This window comes from Porites lutea, chromosome 7 (assembly GCF_958299795.1).
Source record: "Porites lutea chromosome 7, jaPorLute2.1, whole genome shotgun sequence".
NCBI lineage: Eukaryota > Metazoa > Cnidaria > Anthozoa > Scleractinia > Poritidae > Porites > Porites lutea.
In genome coordinates this window covers 27,024,206-27,051,817 of record NC_133207.1, presented here as the reverse complement: position 1 = coordinate 27,051,817, position 27,612 = coordinate 27,024,206, and the positions used below count along the sequence as shown (strand labels likewise).

The following is a 27,612-nucleotide window of genomic DNA, read 5'->3' as shown; positions in this document are numbered from 1 at the left end:
AAGCAACATTCGGAAGCAACTTCGGGACCTCCGGATGCAACTTTGAAACATTCCTAAACTGCGCGAATCCTTTACTTCGCACTGCGCCGAAGTAATGAATAAATGTAAGGTCATCTCTCATTGCTCTCTTACGTGCAGTAAGGTTGTCATTAGACCCCTTCGACCGTAGCCCCTTCGGACACCTCGTGTAATTTAGGGGCAGGAACGCGTGACGAACCCCTAAGAACGTCTGCGTGGGAGGCTAGGTTAAGCACTGCCTTTTACAGAGTAGGGTCTAGTCTGCTACACAGCCGTTTTTAGTGTCGTCACACAAAACGGCTGTGTAGCAGACTAAGTAGGGTCAAACACTTCCTTTACTGATTAGGGTCAAACACTTCCTTTACTGATTAGGGTTAAACACTTCCTTTACTGATTAGGGTTAAGCACTGTTTCGAAGCTGGTTAGGTTCCTTTTTGGGGTTGGGGTTGGGGTTGATGCTATATGTAGTTACATTATTTCCGCTCCATCCACGAAGTCCCCAGTGGTCTAGTAGTTAGTGTGGTATACTAAGTCTTCTGTGTTGTGGGTTCAAATCCTACTGCTCTTTATATCAATTTGTTTTCTTTTAAATTGAAGAGACTTGCACTTTCATGAACATTTCCATCTTGAAATGTGTGATATAAAAAAACGGTTCTACCTTGTGTAAATTTCATAAAGGGAGAAAGGGGCTTCGGCTGATGGGATCTATAAATGCTGACCGTGCAGTAACGCGTAAGCTTCGGAGCCGTAGGGACTGGGTTCGATACCTGCTATCTCCCACTTTTTTACTTTGTTTTATAAAGCGTTATCTCAAGGAGGAATTTGATACTGATTTGAAGTTTAAATAAGATAATATGCTCCGTTATTTTAAAAACGTAAGGTGTTTGCGTTCGTGAGGAATGGTCTTTAAAAAATCACATTACAGGAAAAGTGTTCTGTATTGACTTAGTATGATAATTCTCGAATTGGTTTAGCCAAATTAATTTCTTTGCTATTTTTATCCATTCGTAATAGCTTTATGTGTTTATTGAGTTTTGATAGTAATGAGTATTCTTTAATTGTTGGTATTTTTAACACTGAAAATCAAATCAATCAAATCAAAATGTGGGAAAATGCAAACATGAGTCTGTCACAAATCTGACACATACCGTAAACTTCCGAAAATAAGCCCCTCCAAATATAAGTCCCCCAAAATCGTAACGTAAAAAACCCTCCGTTAAATCGCCCCTCCAAATGTAAGCCCCCCGGGGGATTGTACTTGGAAAATTGCCCTCAAATACAAAGTAAAACAAAGAAAAAAAGGTAAATTTACTTCCAACTGTAAGGCTAGCCAAATCGATTTCGAAACGCAAATTTCCCTCCGTAGATGCCCCTCCAAAAATAAGCCCCTCAAAAAGGGCCTCTGAAAAATATAACCCCCGGGGCTTATCTTCGGAATTTTACAATATGTCAAAAATTGGACCAAATTTGCATAATTTCCAGACAACTGGCATTGTTAAAATTTCATCTTTTGGTAATTTCGTTATGGTAGTTTTGTGCTATAAAGCACTTATAGCACGTACCAAACAGAGACAAAAAGTGTACATGCCGATTAGAAGTCGGTACATAACGTGACTGCCTTGAAGAACGATTTTGTTTTGCAAGCACATGCATGGTTTTTGTACAGACTATTCCTGCATTGCCAGTAAGCTCATGTCCTCTCAAAGGATTATTTTTAATGTTTGTGTTTGTAATGTATTGGGTAGATTGTGGGCACAGGCCGGTCATCCTGGCAGAATAAGCGAGACGTCTTTACCTTTTGTAGCTCAAAGCGTTTATTTTTTCTCAAACGTTTGTTTGCATAATCTCTCGGTGAGAGAGATACCCCACGAGCGTAGTCTGTTTGTCTTTTAGAGTGAGCGGATAAAAGGAGGCTTTACCTGAATCTTTTTATACGCTTATTGTGCAAAAATCCACGCTTCTTGTCGGAGCAGTTGTTTTGTAGTCTGGTTGGCATAAAATAGTTGAAGGTTTGCTTTAAAGTGGAAAGTGCACTTAGCTTATACCCGGCTAGTTTACAAGCACTTCACTCAAATATTTAGAAACAAATAACCCAAATAGAGCATAACAGGATTTAAAACACCAATTGGCCGGAGGCAACCAGTTGACTATTTACAAGCTTTGAACTCCGGACAACGGAGAACAAATCCAGCAAGGGGCCAAAGAGGAACTCGAATCCGGCACCCCCGGATTGCGAGTCCGACGCGCGCGCTGCCCACTCGGCCACGCTGTGTCAAATCTTATTCTATTGCGTGTGGCAACCCTTGCACGCTCATATTTTTAATAGAAGGGATTGACTTGAAGATTTAATGATCACTTTCTCTAAAAGAAAAAAAACTGGCGGTTTTCAACGTTTTTCATCAAAATTTTTAAGCCTGCGTTGATAATTTATAACGCAACGCTTATCATGGCCTACAAGCCGTCTCGTTTAGTTATTGGCAGCTATCCCACTCGTAAGTCTGCTTGGAAACTAATTTTGCTTTGTTTTTCTCATCAAATGCTATTTAAAGTAGAATGGTAGTGTATCTTTGGGTAGTTGAGGCGTTTGTTACTTTTTGGCGTGAAGCAAACGTGGCTGGTGTCGTTTGCACACAGATTATATTTTGCCTGCCTTAATCAATCTATTTTTGTTTTCCTTTCAGTGATCATAGATGCCAACCGAGATCTCATTGAAAAGAAATGGGTATGAAACGAAAAATTCTGTTATCGACCGTCCTTTTGGCGGTTGTGATACTCTTCACAGAAGTATTTGTTTTGAACGATTACCTTCCTTCAATTAAAAAGCATCATAAGAGACCGGCTCGACTGTCTAAGACTGAGGAACTAATTCATTTTAAGCCTGACTCGCGCACTCGGACAAGAAACAAGCCGGTTTCAAGAAAGAAAAATGCCACAGTGCTGAATGGACCGAGCAGGTTGAAAACCGAAAGTGTTACTCAGAACCAGAATGAGGTTAACCTCATACCGAATCGGCTTTCTGATAAAGTGAACGGGATCGACAATAGAATAATGCGGAAGAAACTTCAGGTTTTACCAGGAGGTAAAAGCTCGAGCGTTACTCAGGTTAAGTTAAAGAACCAAAAGAGTAAACGAGCGAAATCAACGGCGAAACGTGTAAAGACAGGTAAGCGTGTATTAATTTACACGCCGTTGTTTACAGATAAGCCGTGGCAGGGCATCAATGATACATACGGATTCACTCATTATAGAGGGGCGCCCTGTCCAGTAACTAACTGCTCGCTTACATATAGACACCGTTTGTTTCCCCGTAGCGATGTTGTTATTTTTCACGGCCAGGACATGCCAGATACGTTCGAGTTGGAAGAACTTAACAGCCGCCGCCCTAAAGGACAAATTTGGATCTATTTTGTCCTGGAAAGTCCCTCCAATGCAAAGGATACTTACTTTTTTCGAGACATGTTTAACTGGACAATGACCTATGAGAGGAACGCAGATGTCTTCCTACCCTACGGTTCGTATGTTACCCTCAAACCAGGTGAAAAATCTTCTTACGAGCAAATTAACCCAGATAAGAAGGACCGTCTTGTGGTTTGGACAGTAAGTAATTGTGGTGGATTGCGCGACTGGTTTGTCCGAGAACTGAAGAATCACATTCGTGTTGATATTTTTGGTTCTTGCGCTGATAACGTGTATCAGCCGCATTTGCAAGACGAGGAATGTGAAAAAGACTCTCCGGAATGTGAAAATCTCCTTAAGCGCTACAAGTTTCAGTTGGCATTTGAGAATGGTAATTGCGTCGATTATGTTACTGAAAAATACTGGGGGGGACCCTTAGAACTGGGGATTGTCCCTGTGGTTTTGGGAGGTGCAAATTACTCGGAGATGGCCATTCCAGGATCATATATCAACGTTTTCGACTTCGATTCCATAAAGACGTTAGCCGACTATCTTCTTTATCTTGATAAAAACGACACTGCTTATATGGAGTATTTTGTTTGGCGGAAGCTGTACAAGGTCGACGGATACCTAACCGGGGCTACTTTTAACAAACACTATCCTTGGACGTGCGATATATGCGCAAAAGCTCAGAATCCAAAGCGTAAGAGTTACAAGAGGATAAGTGATTTCAGAGACGCTTCAACGCACTGTGGATTACACGAAGACAAATTATATGAGTTGATGAGTCCTGACGGTGACAATGACTTCAGATCCATCGAAAACCGCAATAGCGCTGCCACTGCGGATATCTCTCGGGAAGATAGTCAAGAAGATGATGAAGAAGAAAATGAAGACGATGAGGAAGACAGCGCTTGGGATAAGGAGGAGAATGCAGAAGAAAATACAGATAAGATGAAAGAAAATAAAGAAGGGAACGACGAAAGTAACACAGTTATTAAAGGAAGAAAAAAGTGAAATTGAAGGTAATGGAATTGAGAAAAAGGCTAAAAGAGCTGATAAAACGAAAACAGAGAGAAAGAAAGATGCAGTTATCAAATAGTTTAATTTACTTCATTTATTTTTCAGTTTTCTGAAATACTGAATTTTTAATGATGACATCCCTTTCCCACCTTACGCGTGCTAGAAGGTCCTCTTCCACGTTTTCGTTCCCTTCGGAGAAGTTATAGGAAACGACATGGGATTATAATACGGACTAAAGGTGGTCGGCTTCATCTTGTAATGATCGCCATCAGATTCGCGGTGGCTAGTGCTATACATGCATTTTAAACTGTATAATCATAACTATAACAAAATTCTCAAATCTGATTGGCTCTCAACTGCCTTGATTTCAGCCTTAATTGGACAGTTTAATAGGACAGTACGCGTCATGCCTAAGTAATTGGACAGTACGCGCCATCACGCGCGCGCTTAAATGGCTTTTTTTTTTTTTCATTGCTAGCGGAAAAATCTTGGAATTTCTTGTGTTTTGATTTAAAAAGAGTCCTATTTATCACACATTTTGTTAAAGTTATGATTAATTTGTAACAGAACTTCGTGTCATCCAATTCAGTCTGTAATCATACTCGTGATTAAACAAATCGGACTCCCGCTACGCAGTCGTCCGATTTTGTCAATCACTCGTGTGATTACAGACCGAATTGGACTTCACTCAGTCCTGTTACCATTACTTATTGTATTTTTTATTTTTCTGTACGTCTTTGTTCGTGTTTATTATTTCTTTTACTGTTAACTTGAGAGAGCAAATAGGGGGCGCGTTTAGAAAAGTTAATTTGCTGTTTAGGAAGGGTTCATTTCATCGTATTCTAGAATACTGACACACTGCAGAAAGATTGTTTAAAATCCCCTGCGTCAAGATTTTTGAACAACTAGAATGCTTCACACATTTTTATTTCTTAGCCAGAGGTGGACATATTACGTCTCATTAAATTCCCATAAAATTCCCTTTTTTTCACGGAAAACGTAGCCTGTTGCAGACTCTAAGATAGTAGCGAAAGCGGATCGAGAAAAATTGCGCAAAAACCGCTTGGGGACTGGAGAGAGACGGTGTAGTCCCCCTTCTCTCTTTCCCGCCGTTTCGCCATTTCACTGCTCTCTCGCTTTTTTTGCTCGTGTGTACTGACCGAGAGCCTGGCACAGGCTACGAAAAACAGAGTTATTTGAAAGCACCCCTGTACCAACAGAGCTTCGTACCGGAACGAACCCAAAGAAAGAATGCAATTAAAGGTTTAGAGGAGCTTGGTGACAGCAAAGCCCTCCTGAGTAAGTCCTCCTCTGCCATGCCCGCCTCTAGATGTCACGCTGGTTCCAAGGGTCATTTTTTGTCACACTGTCCTCACGTAGTGAGCGAAAAGAAGGACCTGGAAATGAACATTTTTTTTGTACAAAGCTATTCTCGTCCCCAGAGCCTCCTGGGGGCCTGAGTATTGGGTCCAGGAGGCTCAGGGGACGAGAATGGTACAAAGCGCGCTCCCAACCTCGTTCCCAGGGTCTCTCATCGGGAAGATGAGAGACCCTGGGAACGAGGTTGAGCGCGCTCCTTTCCCACCTCCCACGGAAGAGAGATGGGGCAGGAACCTGATGAAGTCCCTGGGCGGTTGTTTTTGTTTTTATTCAAGTGAAGCCTCGTCTGAATTGTCATTCGAACGAGGTGTAGAAATTTAAAAAAAACATTTTTTTTAATAGACAATTATACAAGCTTAATATATTATAAAAAACTGAAACTTTCGAGAGAAATTAATGAAAAAAGAATTTGTTATAACTTCATATATTTCTGTAAAAAGTTGTGAATTTTTTATCCCGCATTTTTTTAAATTTGTAAGCGAAAGAAAATTGTACAAAATTTAAGAAACTAGAGGTAATGTATTATTAATTAAACGTTTTACTTCTTTCTTATTGTCTTAGTTTCTTCTTGTACCATCCTGCGTGGCAGGCGCAAGTTGTTTTTCAGTCGGTTTTGTTAGTTTTTTTATAGAGCGAGGGGAACACACGAAGGGGACAGAAAATAAAAGGTGCGCGCGCTGCCTTAAAGTTTCTTCCTTGCCGTTGCAGGCTCGACCTCGGTGAAATCGGATGTGACGTCACCCGTCAATTCTCTATCGTGCTGTCTAATCGGGTTCACCAGAACGGGCGGGGAGCTTTCTACGGCCTCTTTAAATTAAAAAACGCTCACTAAGAGATGGCAAAACCCGTTGATAGACGACTGGTAACCAGGATACCGGGCCTTCGATTAACTATTACGGCTAGAATGCAACTGAGCGTGACTTACGTTTGGTTAGGGCTCGGTGAAAAGGAATACGGACGTTTGGTTTAATTAGATCTGTGCACATCAACTACCGCCATTTTTTATTCCGTTGTGGGAACCTAGTTGCAAATTACTTATACGAAGACTAACGGCGGTCTTGCAACGTGCCTCATGAAGTTATAGGAAGCCGAGTTTAGAGAGACTTGTTGCGAGGACCAATGTTGCCTTGATCTTGAGTTACATGATGGAACAAAATATGTAACCTTACACATGAAACGCGCCCCGCGACATTCATGGGATACGCCTCTTTAACATGACTACTCGTGTCTTTTTTAATCATTAAAAACGAGGGAAGTTCCCAGAAGTTCCCTTGGTAGTTGATCAGTCGTGAAATAAGTTGTAAAAAGTGAATATGGAATATTTAATTCTTGGTTTTCAACCATGTTACAAGGCAGCCATGTTGGGGGTCAGTACAATAGAATTTACGTCAAAATAGAGTTTAGTTCCCAGAGGAGAGAAATGCATTTGGTCTTGACCATCAACATGGCCGCCGTGACGTCAGCAATTCGGTGAAGAAACAAAAAAACTGCTTGCAATGACATTTACGTCTTTCCCCGGAGTGAATTGAAAAAGAAACCTTAGGGGAATAATAGTTTCTTGATGTTGGGGCGTGTGCAATCACCAAATGACGTAATACCAAAGATTAAAAAAGACACTGAGCCGATGCCCACACCACAAAACAAAGGCGAACCAACCATGGTTTCCGCCACACCAAGAAACATCTCATTATCTGGCACTCATTACTTCAGGATCAGTATAATTTTTTTAAAAATTAATTATTCATCCACACCACCTGTTAAAATAGCTGGTGGCATTTAAATAAAAGGGGATGCATTCACACATCCACACAAACAAGTAATAATAGAAAACATGGATTCTTCCGTTCATGGTTCCGTAAGCGATCACCATTACTTGAGAAGCTTTTTCGACAAGATGAACCAAATGAGAAAGGGCGAAGTTCTTTGTGACGTTGTGCTTATGACGGAAAATGGGAGATCAAAACTGTATGCGCATAGAAGTGTTTTGGCAGCAAGTAGTTCATATTTTTACAACCTTTACACTGGTACTTATCTTTCAAGGTATAGTAGGGAAACTGTTATCGGGGGAATTACAGATGATACACTCAGCATCATTCTGGATTATATTTATTCTTCTAAAATATTGCTGGACCAAGGGAACGTGGAAGCAATTTTGTACGCTGCTTTCCAGCTCGGATTAGAATCTCTCGTACAGCTGTGTGAAAAGTTTCTTCTTCGCAAGCTATGTGTTGAGAACTGCATTAAAATGACGACTTTAGCCAGATTATACTCACTTGAAACGCTCCAGAGTGAAGGACAACGCTTGATAATCAATAATTTCTTGAAAATTAAAAACTCTGGAGAATTTTTTCAGCTATCAAGCAAAGAACTGGTTCAAATAGTATCTGACGATGATTTAAATGTGAGAAATGAAGAACAAGTTTATAATGCGATTCGAGCGTGGGTAAGTTATGATGTGTCATCGAGGCAGCCTGAATTTGAAAACCTTTTGAGTCATGTGCGACTGCCATACATCAATCGTAAATTTTTACTTGGCACAATCGACAAGGATTCTCTAGTCACCTCATCTTCGGCAAGTAGAGAATTGGTGGCCGAAGCATTGTCTTTCAAGATGGCGAGTCACAGAGATAAAAAGCTTTTCCACAACGAAAGAACTAAACGAAGGTAGTAAGTTTATTCCGCTGTTATTTTTAAAATATAGCGTTCTCAATACTGGCTCGTCCTCAGTCCCTCACAGTCGCTTATCTGAGATATTTCAGACGGGGAGGAAGGAACGGGAAGCCGGAGAAAATCTGTCCATCATGCCCCCTCTCGACTCCTACTCCCCATATTGAAGTACACCAACCACACTTTGCCTTGAAAAACGAAACACAGGGTACTAGAGTTTGCTTTTCTCGCGTGTAGCGGGACGCTTTGGGGTAGGAATCAAACGCGCATGAAAAATAAAAGTCTCGGATACCCATGGTAATTAATAGGAAAAACCTTGTAGAGGAGGCAGCTCTCAATACAGCCCCAACGTAAAGTGGAAGCCAAGACGTGTCTTGAAGCGAGCAAAACGGGCGCGAGGAAGCACAAAGTACGAGAAAGTAGAGGGTTGAATTGTGAACAGTCCAGTGATTTTATACCTGACCATTTTTACTCTATAATCCTTTTGTGTGTGTATTAGCAATCTTGTCCCCAGATAGTACTGATTGATGAGACATTCTGTGGATGCGGAGGGGACTGGGTTGGCCGTGTGTCGAAATTCATAATGGGGCTGTCTTGCGGAACAAACTTGGACCCAACCTACTGCGTAACGTCGTATATTGTAATTACCAGTAATCCTTTAAACATCCCACAGTGCATTTCGACATTAAACTGACCCATGCTTAGTCTCACAACCTCAAAGTGGCCAAAGATTAAATCATTTTTAAGCAGGTTTTGCTCAGTTTATATTGAAAAACGGCTGCAAAGAATTCATTCGCGCTGATCACCTGTAAAACCAATTAACCATCCTCTGTCTGTGCAACCTCGTTCCCAGACTCCGAGTATCGTCCTCTCGTCCGTCTCTCGCTTCAGGAAACGGTAGGACAAGAGAGGCCCGGAGCGAGGTTGCTGTTTGCATGAGTTGTTGGCCCCGCTTTTTACAGGGCTTCTTCCGGTACTGCAGGCTTGTTTGTTTGTAATACCGAAAACGTCCGGATTGTAGAAGAGCCACTGACATGACGATCCGGTCGTGGAATGCAAATCAATAGAGATGGAGAGAGATGTCGCTTCCGGTTACCTCCTGTATTTAGGAATATTCGTGATTTTACGTAATATGATAGATATTGCTGTTTTTGTCTTTATGGTCTTCATGGAATCATCAGGTGGAAATCTCACTTGATTGACGTCATCGTCTTAGTTGGAGGCGTCGTAGAAGACGGCGTTCAGCCTTGCTGCCACTGCTTCAATCCGCTGACCAATAAATGGCACTACATGTCTCCGGTGATTGACAGCCGGTTGAACTTTGGCCTTTCCCGGTTACAAGGATGTTTGTTTGCGGTGGGTGGCTCTACGATTGGAGAGAAAATGACGATGCTTTCAAGCGTTGAAAGATTTGATCCCAAATTCAACTCTTGGGAGAAACACGCTCCGTTGAGCCAGGGTAAGTAGGGAGCGTAGGGAATTGTGGGGACATGCAATGTGATTTTCCACACAAGCTACAGGTTAACATTTATAGAATGGAAAGCAGAAGCGGAAACAGAAAGATTAGAGAGAGAAGCGCAAAAAAGAAACAAACAAATAAACAAAAACAAAAACAAAAGCGGAAGCTCGATGGAAGCAGGGACAGAAATAATGGAAGACTTCAAGGTAAATGGTTTAAAGCCAGAATGTAGCGGATAATGAAACGGTCATTGTGAGTCAACGAAAAAAATTTTTCCAGAATCTTCTAGAAATTGAATTGAAAACATACTACTTAAGTAGAAACCTCAAGACTAATGTTTAGCAAACAACTGAAGACTTCCGCTTTTGTTCCGTCGTTATGGTTAACAGGAGGACATAAAGTTGTTTCCATTCTGTTTCCCGTGTTTGTTGCTTCTTTTGTTTGTATAACCCTACGATCGAAGACCCCACCCCATAACAACGTTAATCCACAGCAAGGAGACATGTTACAAAAGGTTGAGTAATACCAGAGTGTCCCAATTTATGGTTCTGACTTAGTTTAGGCCTACTAAAATATCCTAGAAGATAGATGATTCTGGCTTTAGCGTGTGTGAAAAAGAAAGTTGCTAGAAATTTTTTTGGTTTATCAAAAGCATTGTAGACATTGTAAAGCAAAACCTTGGCAGTCACGAAATTAGTTATAAAGCTCTCTGGTAGATTAAGTCGCACTTCAATGTATCGGCAGGTCGCTTCAGCCACGAGACCCTGGAACTTCAAGGGAAAATATACGTTGTTGGAGGAGTTTTAGAAAGAAATGGTCAAGAGCAAACGATGGAATGCTATGATCACGTGACAGACAAGTGGACTTCACTTTCTGCACCCCGTCAGAATCGTCATTCTCACTGTGCAATGTCACTAAATGGCTACCTTTATGTGATTGGAGGTAAGTTTATGGTATTTCTGTTTAAAACCTGTTAAGTTTATTGCGGGTAACCAGAGGAGCCCGCAATCCTGATCTCCAGGTTGCTACTACGCTTGCGCGATAAGTATGTAACCAGTTTGGATTTCCTATTAGAATAAATGGATGCGCAGAACACACCTGATTACGCGCTATTGCACCTTCTATCACGTGAAACACACGCAAATCACAGCGTTTGACCTTCTTTCGATCTCGCACGCATTCTCCAACCTTTGGTTATTACTAGTTTCCTAGATCAGTTAACGTACAATGACATTGTATCGCCCATGTAAAGGAATCAAAGACATTCTCGGATTCTGAATTCACGCCGTCGATTTCAAATTCCAGGCACCGGACTTCCGGATTACGGAATCCGGATTCCCTTACATGGAGCGAATTGTAGCCAGTCGCTATCAAAGATCTTAAGCCCCATATTTACGTGTTAACGGATTTACTCAAGACTTGTACCTACTACTTCTGACAGTCTTTTTACCACTGTACAATCTTTGTAGGAATCTCCAAAAACAACAACGTTCTTAAGACAGTGGAAAGGTATGATCCTCAACACGACAAATGGCACAACGTGGCGAACCTCAACATCCCGCGGAGTGGAGCATGCGCAGTACTACTAATGGGTCAAATCTTCGTGATGGGTGGTGGTTCAGACGTTCGTAAAATTCTGAATTCCTGTGAGATTTACGACCCTGGAGTAGATAGATGGTTTATCGGGAAAGGTGAGTCCTATCAGCTTTCCTTCTTTCAAGGGCTAACAACACGCATCAATAAACATGATGAACTGTAACTATATATAGTATATCTTTTCTTTGTTTGTTATCTTGTCTTTTTAAGTAGCCACACCATACCAAGTCATATTATGTAATTTCCGGTTATTATTTTACTTCATATATATTTCTGTAAATTCGTGATATCTCAATAAACCTGATGAAGACTACTATTGGCCAGTCGAAATATCGCAACTTAACTCTATTTCACGTTGTTTGATTAGTCCCTGCAAAAGTCTTCTTGACTGTAACGTTTTCAACGCGCATCAGTTTGATCCGCGTCGCTGAAACACCCGGAGGGTACCCCCTTATAATGGCCTACACGGGGATGCTCAGCCCGAAAGGGGTACCTTTCTCAAGCTTCAGATGAAAAGGTGGGGATTTCGTTGGTTGAAGTATTGGAAAGGGTTGGGAAATCCGTCATTTCGGTCCTTAAAAGGACCAAAAAGGGCTAACAGACACATTTGAGGGACGTGTAAGAGACAAGAAAACTTCGTGGTTTAGTGAGTTATTCACGTTAAAAAGACGTTGAATTTAAGGCAGTTAAAAGACATGCAAAGTTCTAAACTAGGTAAGTGAAACGGGTGCCATTTTTAAGTCGCAGGCTTAAGAAAGGAGTACCTTTTCTTTCAAAATGGTATACAAAAGGGTGAGGGGTTGGACCTAGGGGCGGAGCCTCCCCGTATAAAACGTTGTCGAGTACCGCACATAGCGCACGTCGTCGTTGTCATTTTTAGCCTCAAGCTTATTATTCTTTTGTTTTTCAGATATGAAAACTAAACGTGATCGCGCTGGGGCCACGGTCTTTGGTGGAAGAATCTACGTGTTTGGTGGTTCATATGGTAACGTAGCTGTGACATCAGTGGAGTGTTATGACCCCCGTGAAGATGGTTGGTCCGTTATAACTGAGCTGCCTTACCCACGATATGGATTTCGGTGCGCAACAACTGCTGTAACAAACGACATGATAGCAGACGTACCTCCTGCGAAACCAAAAGCACGAAACCAAGAAAAATTGATTTAGAAAGTTACGACATTGCATTGCCTTTTGGTATCGTTGCTGCTTGACTTAGACTGATAACAGGCCATCCAAAGATCGTCAAGGGTAACAGCTGCAGACGATTTATTCGAACCGAGATAACCGATTCAGGACTCTTACAATGACTCAAATACTTTCACCATTCAATCACGTTAAGAGTCTGTACTGACAGTACAGAGATTTAGAATCACGATTAATGCAGACGGCAAACGGCAGATTCGTGTTGCGATTTAATTCTCGCATTAGGAAATGAGCGTATACAGTAAAAACTGTTCAAAAGAATTTCTACGGATGAATCTCACATGAAAATGCTTATTTTTGAGTACATACAGTTAACTCTCGCCTTGCAGACACCCCGGTTATACGGATAGCAGCTAAATCCCAGGCAAAAAATAAGTTTGACTGAAAAACAACTCCCGCTGTTACGGACCCTTGCTAATGTGGACACTGACTCAAGGTCCCTACAGTACTGTGTCCGCTATAGAAGGAATTGGCTGTAATTACAAAGAATAGTAGAAGACAGGTAAAGGGATACATAAATTGACCACAAAGGGAAAACTGGTATTTTTCATTTGCCGTGAACGTGATTCTAAGGCCTATTTTAAAACTCCCTAATAACATCACGACTTAACCGACAGACAGCCCAATATAAACATACAAATTCTCCACACTGACCTCCATACATTTCTTTAAATAATGAGTTAAGAGAATTTTATAAAAGATCAACGTAATTTCACTTTGGTGATCATTTTATCAGTTCTCATAACGATATAACTTGACAATGTATGGATATCGTTAGGAGAAAAATTGGTGTTGGTCACCATTGGGACTTAAAGGGTTGATGAAGTCACGACGTAGTTGACCTATAAAACAAATAAAAATATTGATTGAGGTAAGAAAATCGGAAAAGGAGAACAGTGTGAATCATGGAAGACCTGCAAAAACCTTCAGAGAGCAGACTGCACCAAACCAAACCTCCACCCACAAAGAGAAGCAGAGCGGCATACTGTATTTTCTCAAACTTTTGTTTACTTGTGAATTAATTACAAATTATTTGGAGTGCGTATTTTGTTTTTTATAGAGACACTGCCTACCTAGACTAGCCTTTGCTGTTTGTGGGCGGTGAGAAAAAAATTATTGTAAATTTGAATTAACCAATAAAAATGAATGAATGAATCTCGCAAGCTATTCTGATGTCTCAAGTGTATAGCCGCACATACTAATTTGATCTTATTTTTGCTGTCAGATGATCTTAGAATGGCAAAGCATCCCACTTTGTAGTTAAATAACCATCAAGTCTGAATTGCCTTGTCAGAGTAGATTAATCTCTCCACTGGAAGCTTGTCCAGGATTAAGCTTTTTGTTTCTCATTTCTCAACTTTCATCTTCTTCTCGGCCAATTTTCTTTCCGCCAATTCTTTCTGTAGTGCAGGGGCCAGTTTCGGGAGAAGACCTATCAAATAAATATGTAATCATAAAAATGACTGTCTCACAGTATCCTTTTCATGAAAATTTGTCTTTCAGACATTGCATTGCAGTTTACATGTATCTAAGTTACAATACAACGTCCGACTAGGTAATGCCTCAAAATAATACACAAAATTCAAAGGGCTGGAAAAAATATCCATTTAAAAAGCTTGTGATCAAAAAATGTGTAAGCTACCGGTATCAAGGATCCTTTGGAAATCTTTGGATTCCAGAGATTGGCTGATGATTTCATTTTTCACTGGTGCTGCTCTTAACAGACAAGGCTTCTATAGTTCATTGTTCTTGTATCAACATTTCAAAGCCACAATCTTTCAGTGGTGGGATTTAGCCCTAAAGGGGTCTCTAAAGGTGAAAGTACAGGCCAAGAAGTCCACCTGTCCCAAACTTTTCTTATTTTCAGTAACCAGGATGCACCTAATAGTCTTTTGCCCTGAAAACTTCCCCTTAGATTTCATTCAATATTGTATTACCCTTTTTTTTACCCAAAAATCGTTAGAATGAAAGCATGAGCAGTGAAGCGACAAGTTCAAAATATGGATCCAGGCAAGTATACATATTAGAACCAACACTCCTACCATGAACAGGGACGAGGAGCATACCAGCTATCTCCTATATGGACCCAAGTGATTTCCACCCTCAACCAGGGGGGAGGGAGGAGTGGCCTTGACAGAATGTTGATTTTTTATGTCGCAATTAACACCTTCAGAAGCCTGTTTAGGGCTACTTACAGTTGTGATGGGTTTTAGTTTCGATAAGGATTGCTGTCAGTCATCGGGGTATGATTTTAAAAGAACATTTGAATAGAGATCTCATCTTTGCTATCCTATAATACACCAAACTTCCAAAATCTGTCCCTATCCAAGGATTGCTTTTTTCAAGAAACTACTGAGGTCTACACTTTCTTGGCCAATAAACAGAGTTGCTGGTAAATATTTCAATTTGCTGATTATATTTTCTTGGAGTAGTAATTCCCAGTTTCTCTAGTCTAGACTAAAATTTACAGCCAACTGATCAGTTTCGTGGAAAATGGTACCCCATTCTTGACCCAAATTCTCTGATTTCTATACCCTGTCCCAGACTGAATTACTTAAAAACTATACCCTTCACAGTGGAACATACCGGCCTATTTAGTACCAAAACATGTGTTGCCAAGTGAATATATTATTGTTTACCTAATCTCTGTGATATCTTGATTGCTTTCTCTAACTTTCGCTGCTGTTTTCTGCAAACACCTTTTAAAGAAAGGAATGAAGAATTTTAAAGAATTTTAGAGTAATAAACTGTTTTTCGTGCTTTAATAAAATCTATCACGATACATGTACCCTGCAAACTACAGCCCCTGTCCTTTCCATAACTGCAAAACAATATTCTTGCCTTAAGTTACATGTACATCAGTTGAATTTCATACCACACTCAGAAAAAAAAGAGAGGAACAAGACAATACCACTTATGTAAGGTATAAAGCCACCTAGAAAATAGATAAAACACTAATCTAGCTAGGAGGCATTATAGACTATTTAACAAGAAAAAAGGGGTTCTTACATGAGGTACAAGTATAAATGTTTGTAAAGAAAAAAATACACTCCAAACAATGAGTAAAACCTGAAGCAATCTGGTTTTGAAACTTGTAAAGAAATTTTAACCAAAGTTGATAAGTTCAATTTGTTCCAATAACAAATGAATTTTTTTCACCAATTGCAGTGTGACTTCTATAACCAGGGTCACCTAGACAAAGTTGACCAATCGGATTAAAGGAAAATAACAATACATTTTGAGATAAGTTAGTTGTCAATCATAATGACCTCGTTACGAAGTAAACAACAAGGATCAAAATCAACAAATTACAACCTAAAGACGTGACCTTTGGAACCTGCTGAAGAAAGCATGTGTTTCCCGAGAGTCCCTTAGAGTGAATGATGGAGGCAAAAAACGTAAACGATAGTTATATTTTTTACTTGTGGTTGCATGTTATTGCAAAGCGCAGCAATAGTAGCGAAGAAATTCCTGGTAGATGACAAAATAACAGCCTGTGTCAAAGAAATATGTGTCCTGGGCGATGTATGCAAAGTTTTGAATAGAAAAACATTGTCAGGTGAAACATTTTGCTTTCCTTGCTATCAATATTAATTTTGTGCTTTACGTCACTTGTTATTTACAAGCTGCTGATTGGCCCACAAACAACTTTCTTTGAATGTATTGTTATTTTCCAGTACTTTGTCTAAGCGGCCCCGGTTACAGTAGTTGCACTGTAACAAATGATGGAACAGAATCTTAATTCTGAATTGTTAGAAATAAACCATAAGCCCTTCTCAGCATTAGCCCTAGTAAAGGTGACTAGTTTTGCCTGGAAACTGTTGCTGTTGTTAAGAAAAGTTGTAAGAAATGGAAAGTGATCAATCTCAAAAATTATTTCGAAACAAATGACTGTGAAGAACGTACCAGGTTTCAAAGAGAGATAAGACATATGTACCTGTTTCTCTTCGATTGAGAATGTATCCTCTTGGTGACATAAATTGTGACAAAAATAGCACATCCTATGGGACAATAATAAATTAGTACACAGTGACTAATACCATTGTTACTATTATTATTATTATTATAAAAAAAGCACTTTATTTGAGTGTCAAGGTATTTAGCACGAAAGTGCTAATTGGGGACACTATATTTTACGTCTCCTAATGGAACGGTCATCCGAGCCATGCAAAGGTCCAGCCGCCTGCAGGGCAAAGGAAGTACCTTCATTTCTCAGTTATTTCAAGACCCTGAGTATTGGTATTGGTCTTTAATACTATTATTATTATTATTGTTGTTGTTATTGTTCTCATTATTCATTCTCATAAACTAGGATTCCTTGGTCCTTGGGAGGAGGGACCAAATCATGACTAAGGATCTCTCTCACTGCTTGATTGATATTACTCTCTGCAAGATGTGAGCTGTTTCTTTGAATGTTGTCTTTTGGAATTTATTATTATTACTTCATATTACTATTAGCAACATTATTATTCTAACTTACTTTGTAAGTAAATGTGATATCTCTACTGCAGATTGGGCAGCCTACATCTGCTTTGTTTATTTTCTCCTCTGTCAGAATGGAAGCCTTGATTCCTACATTGTGTAGAAAAGGTTTCTAGACAATTATTATTGTAGAAAATATAATAAAACAGCTACCCTGTTCAGGAAATGTCTTGAACTTTGACACCACCTGCTGGGTAGCGGGTAGAGTCCCAACACTTACACATTAATGCACTGCCTAGCCTCCCACGCAAACATTCTTAGGGGTTCATCACACATTCCTGCCCTGCGTGGGAGGCTATGCACTGCCACCATTAATAAATAAATAACAATTTTATTGATTAACATAATAAACTTCACACAATAGAACGACACAACAACACAGGAAAAAATAACGGATTCCCACTTTTGGATATTTTAGGGTATTTAAAGAATACCCAAAAAATTCCCAAATTTGGAAGAGTGAGGCAAGTCCCAATCAGGGAACTTGGTTGGGAATTCCCTGGTTGGGACTTGTCTCACTTTGCCAAATTTGGGATTTTTATGGGTTTTCTTTAAATACCCTAAAATATCCAAAAATGGGAATCCGTTATTTTTTCCTGTGCGATATAGTGCATCTATTCACTTGCTATATCGAGCATCCCCTAAATAAGAACTGCTTATTCAGACATATTTCACATCGCTACCATTAACTTTCGGTCAATTAAAAAATAACTAAAACTAGCCAGATCAAAAGTTCAGCTCTGAGAGTACTCACCAAGCCAACTTTGAAGACTGAAACGCCTGACTCCTAACGCTGTTTCTCTGCCAATTCTTAAATTATTCATTGAAGAATCAGTTGAGCTAGAACAGATAATACTAGAAGAATGTAAATATCTTGAGAAACCTGAGACTGTAAGTGGGAAAACAGCCACATCGTTTAGCAGCTTCAGCCGGGAAAGGCTTATGACAGCCATGTTGAAATTCATGAATTACTTCATGTCTGACCTCACGTAAATTTTGAGGACTACCGCTGGCTTTGATATCGAAGGCTCATAACTTGCTTTGGCAAAACGTGATGGGGATGAGTCAAACTTGGCTATTTTTGTGACGATGATATTTCGCACAGTAAATTGGAGGATCTTCCCTAATTAGGGAAAATTAATTGACCATGTATTCGAGCAGCAACGGTCTGCGAAAGCCAAGGCGAGTTGGCTTCTTGGTGAGTCGGCGAAAGATGAGGAAATCGATTTTCGACACCTTTGCGCTCTTATGCGAGTACGTTCAATTTTTTGAGCTTGTTTTTTGGTGATTAATTTATAAACATTATCATGATCAAGATCCATTTCAAATGGTTCAAATTTTCCTGAGGGTATTAATTTTTCTTCTTTTTACACTCTAGGAAAACGGGCATTGATTTGGTCGAGGTAGGTTTTCTTGTACATTTCACTGTCCGATCTTCGATGTACGATTTGATTCCGTATAACTTAATTACAGATGTGTGTGTTGGCCTACCTGTAGTATTTTGCTCTGTTGATCCCCTGAATTGTTTGTTTCGATGATATTGGAAATAAGATCCGTTTTGTATATTGTCAATTCCATATGCAGAGAAACGAGACAAGTGCATCCAGCTTGTTTTTCTGGAATGTCGTATTCCAATTCCTGGGACTAGAACTTGTATTAGTTAAGCTTAATTTATAAGCTTTATAAAACGAAATTTGTTATTCAATTGTACTTTGAAGAGTAGGAATAAACCTATCCACTGGTAATGGAAGGTTTTCTTAGCTCTAAATACGAATGCAGGTTTCAGAAGTGAACTTATTATCCTTTTGCCAAACTTCAGAACACCCAGCCACTTATTTGGGTCACCTTGAATAACGAAATTGTCTGTTGTATTATGCCTAGTTGTCCTAAGTTTTCTGGAAAGTGACTAGGTATTCTGAAGTTGTTATAATTGTAGTCATGTATTTTAATAAAGTGGGGCAGTGTTGAGGTTGATTATCAAGGCTCCGTCTAAATATAACCACAGCCCGGGGGAACCACAGGCCACTGGCAAGTGGTTTCACTGCAAAATTTTGAACACTTTGACATCATTTCTTTGGTCGACAAGAGTACAGACCATGTCAATGTGTTAATCAATTTTATTTTCAAGTATAAATTTGCAGTTTTTTGAGACTAACAGACATTGGAGCATGATGTCCTTTAACAAAAACTTTTTCAATATCTCAATAATATTGATCTTTGATACTCATTATATTATTCTCAGTTTTCACATAACATCACCAAACTTCAAACTAAGGAATTATCGATCCATCTAAGTTTTCACTTTCATGAGGTATCACAGCAGCTAAACACCTTTTCTTACAAAAGGGTTTTTCATTTTCCAATAGGAGGCACTTGAATTTTAAAGCTTTTGCAAGATGCAGCATTTATCTGTCGCCTGGGAAACCTCTTATGTGGGTTAAAAACGTTACTAGTTTTTTGAGATTTTGTTATCTAAACATTCCTTGTCTCAGAATAAAATATTACTTTAATCTCAATGACTTTCTGTTTTGAATGGGTTACATTTTTTTATTTTGAATGGTGTGACAGTGAAAACAGTAGAATTCACAAATTTAGTAGCACCAGCATAAATACCTTAACAAAACATGAACAAAAATAGTGGAAATCAAACTGATTAACCAAAAGATGGGTCATTTAATGATCCTAACTTTTGACTCTTTTAATTCCGATAATCTCTCTTTAATAATATTTGTCGTTTTTACTTTTTAAAAGGTTGACATGGACAGACCATTGGAAGAACAGGGACCATTTGACCTTATCATTCAGAAGCTTACAGACTACATGGCAGCTGCAATTGATGGGAGTCAAGATGCCATGAAAACATTAAAAAGACTTGAGGTGAAAGGAGTGAAGTCGTAATCTTTTGCCCCCATTCTTTTGTGTCTGAATACCTTCTTTATAGGAAGTTAACCCTTCAAGATATTGAAATTTGCGTTAATTTAAGTCGCGTTAATTTTTTGAAACATTAATTTCTGTGCCATTAATTAATTGGAGCATTGATATTTCTACGACCTTAATTTCATTATTTTGGATACACTTCTGACATTCTTGACACACTTACGAAAGAGGAGTATTCTATCAGGATGGAGATCTGCTGGTAACAATGAAACTGTGAAGAACCCACGAAATGGTCAGATTTCTTTGCTTGACCCCCGTCTTATGGGTGGGAAAAGTACCACGAGCAAAGTTTCCATTTCAGATTATACATTTAACTTTGTTTCTGTTGTCTCAACTAGTTTAGTTTCTTTTTGAGCATTTTATTAATCTGCTCCATTTTGAAATGTTACCCTCTCTTTTGTGTTAATTTTCTTCCTTTGGAAGTCATTTTGCACTATTAAAAGTCGCATTAATTGAAGTCCTGTTAATTTCCCATACTTCAATTTCATGGAGCATTTTTAATTTCCTGTAACAAGGTAATTGGGTTCCAATGAGCTGTATCTCAGGCCTTAGAACTGGGAGGCAGCATGGCCAAGTGGTCAGCTTGTTGGACTCGCAATCTGGCAATCGCGGGTGCGAGTCCCACTCTTGCCACTTGCTGGATTTGTTCTAGGTTGTCCCTAGTTCAACAGCCACATTTATAAATAGCCAACTGGTTGCCTCCTGCCAGCTGGGGTTTTTTATCCTGTTATGTTGTGTTTGAATGATTTTTTTCTAAGTATTTGAGTGGATCACTTGTAAACTAGCTGGATAAGCTAAGAGCACTTTCCACCATAGACAAGCCTTTAAACCCTTTTTAAACCTTTATCCCCCTTGAATATGCAAGACTGTCATATCTCTAACTTAAAAGCGCCACCTGGTTAGCTCTGTTGGACAAGCACTGGTCTACCAAGCGGGAGGCTGCTGGTTCAAACCCCGACTGGACCAACACTCAGGGTCTTAAAATAACTGAGCAGAAAGTGCTACCTTTGTAAAGACAACTGCAAACAGTTAGACTTGACTCTAAATTTTAGGCCCTGTCTCAACCCTTGCACTTGTAAATTCTGTGGGATGCTGAAGAACTCACACAATGTTTACAAAAGAGTAGGGGGCATATCATCCCCGGTGTGGTGGTCTATCTCTCATGGTGGAGGGGACTGTTATGAGCCCGTAGGTAAATTATTGGCATCAAGTATTGTTGCAGTGACCCTGCCAAATTTGGTGAACCTAAGTAAACTTTTCAACTTCTTTTACCCAAATATTTGCCATCAAGTTTCATGTTAGCTTTAAAATGCTTTTTTCTGACCTTGCATTTTAGATCTACATAAAAGACCACCCTGAAGTCATTGTGATTGATCCGATGGAGTCTGTCAGTAAGCTTTTTGACAGAACAACAAGCTACCGGATAATGAAAGAATGTGAAATACTAGAAGAAGGTTAGTTGAGATTATTGAAGTTATTTTAATTTGTATTCTTGTTGTTTGATGATATTATTATTGAAAGTTAGTGAGTGCTACAAAATGTTTAGTGGTGAGCAAAAGATTTAATAATTCATTGTTTTGTGGCTAGTAGTGAATACTTTAAGGAAGGGAAGGGTGATATTGTGGTTCTGATCAGTTTCTATTAGTACAGTTTTATAACTGTCTAATATCCATGTACAAAAAAATGATAGGAAACTGAAAGACGGCGTGGATATATACAAAGTGAAGTAAAATACCTGCTGTGAAAGATTTTAATTTCTCACAGCTGAAATCCATTAATACTGTGCACTGTTTTATTACAGTTAAAAATAAATGTAATATTTTTTCTTTGTTTGTAAACATAAGGTGTTTATAATATAATACGTGTCAAAAGCTGCTTACTACAGCACACAAAAGGTTAGAATGTTTCTTTGTTGAATGCCTTAAAAAGACATTCAGGCTCTAAAATTTCCTTCAAATATACATACACTGTAGGACACCTGAATATTAAGATCTTTCCCTACAGATAACCCACCCTGCCCAGGAAAGGTTGGCCACACCATGGGGGCCTACATGTGTACGTCCCCTACTCTTTTTGAACAGTGGTGTGGCTTCGTTTATGTCCCACAAGAACCAGTAAGTGAAAGTGCTGTGAGATGGGACCTACAGATTTTCGTCCTTATCCGAGAAGACTAGAAAGTCCGACCTTTTGCAGATGTTATTACAAAGGCAGCACTTTTTTTCTCAGTTATTTAAAGAACCTGAGTGTTGGTCCGGCTGGGTTTTGAACCCACGACCTCCCACTCATTAGACTGGCACTCTTCCAACTGAGCTAACCAGGTGGTGGTATTCATATACTATTATATGCTATTTGCGTACTATTTTGATATGAATATTTTATCATCAGGAATAACTACATGTCCATTTTCTTTATGTGCTATTTTTGTTGTAGGAGTAAGAGTTTTTATTCCTAATTTCGTGCAAATTGATGCAATGGATCACAAGGAAAACTTGAGAAAAATAGAAAATGCTGGTGTTTCATATCCAATGGGTGAGTGACAACAATCCCTTAAAAATAATAAAAAAAGTAATAATAATTTTCATAAAGGTGCCTACAATAGTTTCTCTATATACACAGGAAGATATTGCTTCATTGAGGAGGTGTACAGCTGTAAATTGACATTTGATTGGCACCTTGAACTCAAGCCTTAAATTTATCAGCTTCTCAAGATAGTCAATAGACATTTCTAATGTGAAAAAAAAGTTATGAATAAAGAATTCTGAACAACTGCATATTTTTCTTGGTATGTGTAACACAGTGAGACCATCTTAATTTTTTGGAATTTAGTCTGATAAAAAATAGCAGTATATCCATATCTGAGATGTTTCTAGAACCAGGTATGAACAAATGTCTTGATATCTGCAATGAAAATTTACCTACTAAACTGTGTAATATTATTTTGAAATACCAGTTATAGTTTGCAAGAATCTGTCTTATCTGTTTGGGTGATACTCTCATGTTCCTGTCCCAAACCTTTCATATTCAAGACAGCTTACCTATATTACAGTCAAAATTATTCAGTTAAAGGGATGTGAAAAGGACATGCTAGAGTTCACTCAGTGCTTCAAAAGCAATTACCGAGGTCACCTGAAAGTGTCAATATGAAAGTAAGAGGAAAAATGTGAGCTTTCCATCTGGACATAGAAAAGTGTCCATTATGACTGGGTGTCCAAATCAAGTGGGTGTCTGCAGGGCAGCCAGGCTCCATGAGAGTAATTTGTTTTGTCTTTTTCAGTTTGTAAAACTGTTATTGGACATGGATCAGAATCATGCCATGAGGTATTATGAGATTTGTATTGTAGAAATAAAGAGAACAAAAAACATATTAAGAAACATTTTTCATTACCTAAAAGCACTTAAGGCTTTTCGAGGTTTTTTACGGACTATTTTTCCTTTTCCATCTTTGGTCTGTATAGTTGTGCTTTTATTTAACAAGTGATGCCTACATATAGAACAATCTCTGTCTGTTCAAATGTGTTTGTTACGTATATATATGCAAAAAGTTACTTTTTTGGACTGATTGGAAGTTACTTTATTTCAGATGTCAGTTATATTTAACGAAGAGGGACTCAAGGATCTAATGCCTCCTTGTGTTGTTCAACAGTTTGTTAACCACAATGCTGTTTTATTTAAGGTAACTGTGATGGTTTCATTTCATGGTTGGTAAAGTACGGCTGAAAAGACACCTTTCTTTACAGCTCGTTTTAAGCAAAGCAGGTATCTTAGACAATAATTCAGAAAAACAGTGAATCTTAGAGCACCAACAAAAAATTAAGTGTTTAAATGTGACAATAGGCCGATCAAAACACACCAATGACGTTAAGGGTCTTCATAGCCAATAACATCACATCTTAACTGACAGACGACCAATAACAGTGTGACTTAATTGACCAATCAGGTCAATATGACCAGAGTTTAATAACATCAACTGACTGAATACAACTCACTTTGATGCTGAAGATGAAGATGACTACCGTACAGGATGTTGAAACGTCAGTTACTGTCAACAACAACAGTCCTATTCAATTATGTAGATGTAAGGGTATAACAACAGTGGGACAAAAAAGGAATTTTGCTGTAAAGTGCAGCTGTGCAATGACGTGAGCATTTTATTTTGTATCGTAAGACACAATTTTAAGGTGATGGCATCATTTACTTATGGCTTCTTTCATTTAACAGGTTTTTGTAGCAGGGAACAAACACTATATTGTAAAGCGACCTTCAATAAAGAATTTTTATAGTACTGATGGTAAGTTTCTTTAGTCTTTAGTAGTTGTAGTAGTTGTAGTTCCGGATCAATGAAGGTTTCTGGGAAACTGCCCACCTACCCCTCCCCTAAGGTAACAATAACACTTACTTCTCACTTAGGGGAAAAAAGATGGCTTAGGGGAGGGGTAGGTGGGCAGTGTCCCATAAACCTAAAGTGATCCGTAGTTCCTTCTATTGACAAAGCTGGCTTTGAATATTACAATAAACAGTAAATTTTTTGGAATTTAACCAACCAACTTAAACTTTAGAGTTAATTTTAAAAAGTACGTTAGTTAACTCCTGTTGTTTATTGAACAGAAAATAAGGGTGTGTAGAAAACTCAGACCCTCAGAAAATGTAGCAATTTTCATGTGTGCTCAAGTATTTTGTGCACTCTGAATGATCCCTGAATGAGGGCCTCTTAGTTGGGGGTGGGGGGGGGGGGGGGGGGGGCATTTACAGTGTATGTTCTTTGTCTGAATTTCAAATATTGTCGTTTTTGCATTTTGAGGAGTAGGCTATGTCCCACTGTTTTAAGGCCATGTCACTTGTCATAATTTTATCCTAACAGGGTCTCCTGAACATGAGGGACAAACTGCATTCTAATACAGAGCTGGCACTAAGATTTATTAGAATTGCTGGCTTTGTGAGATTAGAGTGGTTTTCGTTTGAGTCTCGTAAAACCAAAACCAAAGTAATTACTCTGGCCAATCACATAGGACACAGACAATACATTGAACCAATCAAAACTCGAAGTAATTACATGCGGCTGACGCAAAGCGCGGGAAAATGCATGCGAGCGCGTCACAATTGGCTTTGGTTTTACTTCTGATTGGATGAAAAGGTGGCGCGAATCTTTTAAGCCAATCGCATCGTGTAGAAAGTGCAAAACCAATTACTTTTCGACACTCAAATGAAAACCGCTCTAGTAGGCAGGGAATTGAACAACTAAGAAGTTATTATGGTTCTATTTACCTTTTGTTTCTTATGAAAGGAGACAGGGGTCATGCTTACAGTTACAAGGGGAAATCATGTCAAGTTTGCATGTGCATAACCAATTACTTACTCTTATGATGAGGGCCGTAGGTTAGAAAACTGTAATAGGTTATTGCGCTTCCCTCTTTAAACAAAGTTATTGTATTGTATTGTATTGTATTGTATTGTATGATAACATGTCATTTTTTGCAACAGCTAAGGACAGAAAAACAATATTTTTCTCATCACATGACGTTTCTAAACCTGACTCTGGTTCATATCTTAGTGAGGTGAGTGTAAAATATTTGACTTTTGTTTGTTTTTTGGGCAGTGCCCAAATGAAGTTGCAGTAGGTCTGTGGCAAGACTGGGCATGCAAATCCAGAACAAGCCTATGAACGCAGAGGTGTTTGCGCCCCTCTTCTTGCACCAAGTATTTTGTTCCCCATGTGTCATGCATGCGTCATTACTAGATCTCACCAGAAATTGGTAGTAAAAATTTTTGATATAGCGAAGTCCTTGGTATAACCAACGATTTTCTTTACCCCAGTAATGGTAAAATAGATGGAAAAGAACCTCGATATGACAAAAACTGGTTATATAGCAAACTAAGTTTGCCAGTCCCTTGGTTTTTTGTTGTATTGAGGTTCCATTGTATATGACTTGCGTCGCACTTCTTAGCCTTAATCTTGTGTTTGCATTAGTATTCTTATTTGTTTAGTCTCAAGTTTTTCTTTGTTTGATAACGTGCACTTTGCCCAAATGAATGCTTTCAAAGCATCTTGTACATGTCCTGCTAAACAAATTCATCAGCCACATTAAGTTAAATAAAGTAAATAAAGTTATAATCTTTATTTAACAGTAGCACCTTTATAATGCCCAAATTTTCGACAGTCTCAGCTCTCATGACCATGACATTTTGTAAACAAAATCAAGTCAGATGGGCTTGCACTTATTCCAGCCTCCCTCCCCTCTCCTATAAAGGCCATCTTTGGGCTTTTCAATGGTATTTTTTAAAGTTTTGTTTTTTCATTAAGTGCCTCTGTTTTTGACTGAGTCAATCCCTTTTTGCAATGACAGCTGGATGAATATGACAGTGAACCTAACGTTTCTGCCCCTGATGAAAGTCTTGTTTTGAAACTTGTCAGGAAACTTCGACCAAAGTTGGTAAGTCTAGTTTGTACATAAAATCTAACTTAGAAACTGCACAATTAGGATTGAAATAAGGCAAGGGAATAGCGGGAATACGTAAGAGAAAATATATGAGAACTGCTAAAATTGGGCCTGATCTCAGATCATGCACTGTGCAAAAGCCTTTGTGCATTCAGCATCATCACCTACAATAATACCAGCATTGCTTATCAAAGATGTTCTCCAGAATTTATTGTTGTTTTTTTTTAACTCAGAATTTAACCATGTTTGGTGTCGACATAATTGTTGAAAAAGGAACAGGACATCATGTTGTCATAGATATCAACTATTTTCCTGGTAAGTGCAGTTGGTACATGTTAAGTACTGTTTAAGAAGCGAGCAGGAGTGTATCGCCGAGAGTTTTAAACCTGGTAGTACATGACTGCGAGTTTTTCGAATGGCTTCAAAATCTCTGGTATAGATCAACTCTGTCTTGCACTAATAATTCTAGATTTGGGGTTATTTTGGTCTAAAAAATTGGCCGTAAAGTTTAGCTGTGTCTTTATCAGATATTTAAGACACTCATAAAACATTAATTTTTTTGGTTGTTCCCTTTTTTAGTTATTAATGAATTTTTGAATTTTTTTTACCCTTCTGTAGTAACTGTTGGTTTCACTATTTAGATGTTCTTTTTCATGTCTTGGTCTACAGGCTATGAGGGTGCACCATCATTTCCGCTAGATTTCGCAAAATATGTACATGAATTACTGGACAAGTCACAGGAAAAGGAGAGGACATCTACAACTCCCATACTTTTAAGTTGACACCAATAAAGTTATTATTAATTTCATTCTGTTATTACTTATTGTTATGAAAAATAATTATAATAATAATGATGTGATAATGATGATGATAACAATATCCTTTCAAATTTACTAAGAGAGAGGAATAAAAAAGGCTTGAGGTACATTTTTACAGTAAGTCTCTATCTATTTAGTTTGCCACACAGCCGTTTTTAGTGTCGTCACGCAACGCAACGTGTTGAGTGACAACACTAAA

General features: G+C 38.8%; 4 protein-coding genes across 6 annotated transcripts in view; 3 read left to right on the top strand and 1 right to left on the bottom strand.

The window, feature by feature from the left end:
* Positions 1–5,348, top strand: part of LOC140943227 (alpha-(1,3)-fucosyltransferase 7-like) — a 13,176-nt gene extending 7,828 nt beyond the window's left edge. For both annotated transcript variants that reach the window (XM_073392295.1, XM_073392296.1), the window contains one exon: positions 2,700–5,348. In XM_073392295.1, coding sequence (XP_073248396.1) covers positions 2,737–4,431 — 1,695 coding nt within the window. In that variant the 5' untranslated portion in view covers positions 2,700–2,736 and the 3' untranslated portion in view covers positions 4,432–5,348. The remainder of the gene's footprint in view (positions 1–2,699) is intronic.
* Positions 5,349–7,390: 2,042 nt separating this feature from the next.
* Positions 7,391–12,721, top strand: LOC140944310 (kelch-like protein 20). Its single transcript, XM_073393466.1, has 5 exons — positions 7,391–8,481; positions 9,666–9,943; positions 10,688–10,885; positions 11,413–11,634; positions 12,450–12,721. The coding sequence occupies exons 1-5, from the start codon at positions 7,649–7,651 to the stop codon at positions 12,704–12,706; spliced, it is 1,788 nt and encodes a 595-aa protein (XP_073249567.1). The 5' UTR covers positions 7,391–7,648; the 3' UTR covers positions 12,707–12,721.
* Positions 12,722–13,849: 1,128 nt separating this feature from the next.
* Positions 13,850–18,215, bottom strand: LOC140943022 (uncharacterized). Its single transcript, XM_073392054.1, has 5 exons — positions 17,979–18,215; positions 17,223–17,314; positions 16,680–16,743; positions 15,382–15,441; positions 13,850–14,174 (listed from the first exon to the last, which is right to left on the bottom strand). The coding sequence occupies exons 1-5, from the start codon at positions 18,187–18,189 to the stop codon at positions 14,089–14,091; spliced, it is 513 nt and encodes a 170-aa protein (XP_073248155.1). The 5' UTR covers positions 18,190–18,215; the 3' UTR covers positions 13,850–14,088.
* A 46-nt stretch (positions 18,216–18,261) lies between these two features.
* Positions 18,262–27,403, top strand: LOC140943021 (inositol-tetrakisphosphate 1-kinase-like). 2 transcript variants are annotated; one of them, XM_073392052.1, is made up of 12 exons: positions 18,262–18,478; positions 18,603–18,627; positions 19,976–20,101; positions 21,498–21,615; positions 22,592–22,690; positions 23,436–23,479; positions 23,742–23,834; positions 24,380–24,449; positions 25,640–25,713; positions 26,503–26,589; positions 26,829–26,910; positions 27,265–27,403. In XM_073392052.1, the coding sequence occupies exons 1-12, from the start codon at positions 18,372–18,374 to the stop codon at positions 27,375–27,377; spliced, it is 1,038 nt and encodes a 345-aa protein (XP_073248153.1). In that variant the 5' UTR covers positions 18,262–18,371; the 3' UTR covers positions 27,378–27,403. The 2 variants fall into 2 exon arrangements, with proteins under 2 accessions (XP_073248153.1, XP_073248154.1); XM_073392053.1 differs by lacking the exon at positions 26,829–26,910.
* The last annotated feature ends 209 nt before the right edge of the window (positions 27,404–27,612 follow it).

What these genes read in the sequence shown, in the direction of transcription:
- LOC140944310 (XM_073393466.1), top strand. Translation starts at nt 7,649, where the DNA reads ATGGATTCTTCCGTTCATGGTTCCGTAAGCGATCACCATTACTTGAGA. An exon ending in ACACGCTCCGTTGAGCCAGG is followed by an intron (nt 9,944 to 10,687) that starts GTAAGTAGGGAG and finishes ATGTATCGGCAG; the next exon opens with GTCGCTTCAGCCACGAGACC. An exon ending in TAGATGGTTTATCGGGAAAG is followed by an intron (nt 11,635 to 12,449) that starts GTGAGTCCTATC and finishes TTTGTTTTTCAG; the next exon opens with ATATGAAAACTAAACGTGAT.
- LOC140943021 (XM_073392052.1), top strand. Translation starts at nt 18,372, where the DNA reads ATGTATTCGAGCAGCAACGGTCTGCGAAAGCCAAGGCGAGTTGGCTTC. An exon ending in ACCTTTGCGCTCTTATGCGA is followed by an intron (nt 18,479 to 18,602) that starts GTACGTTCAATT and finishes TTTACACTCTAG; the next exon opens with GAAAACGGGCATTGATTTGG. An exon ending in AAACATTAAAAAGACTTGAG is followed by an intron (nt 20,102 to 21,497) that starts GTGAAAGGAGTG and finishes CTTGCATTTTAG; the next exon opens with ATCTACATAAAAGACCACCC.
- LOC140943022 (XM_073392054.1), bottom strand. Translation starts at nt 18,189, where the DNA reads ATGAATTTCAACATGGCTGTCATAAGCCTTTCCCGGCTGAAGCTGCTA. An exon ending in CAGTCTTCAAAGTTGGCTTG is followed by an intron (nt 17,315 to 17,978) that starts GTGAGTACTCTC and finishes TACACAATGTAG; the next exon opens with GAATCAAGGCTTCCATTCTG. An exon ending in CAAGATATCACAGAGATTAG is followed by an intron (nt 14,175 to 15,381) that starts GTAAACAATAAT and finishes TTTATTTGATAG; the next exon opens with GTCTTCTCCCGAAACTGGCC.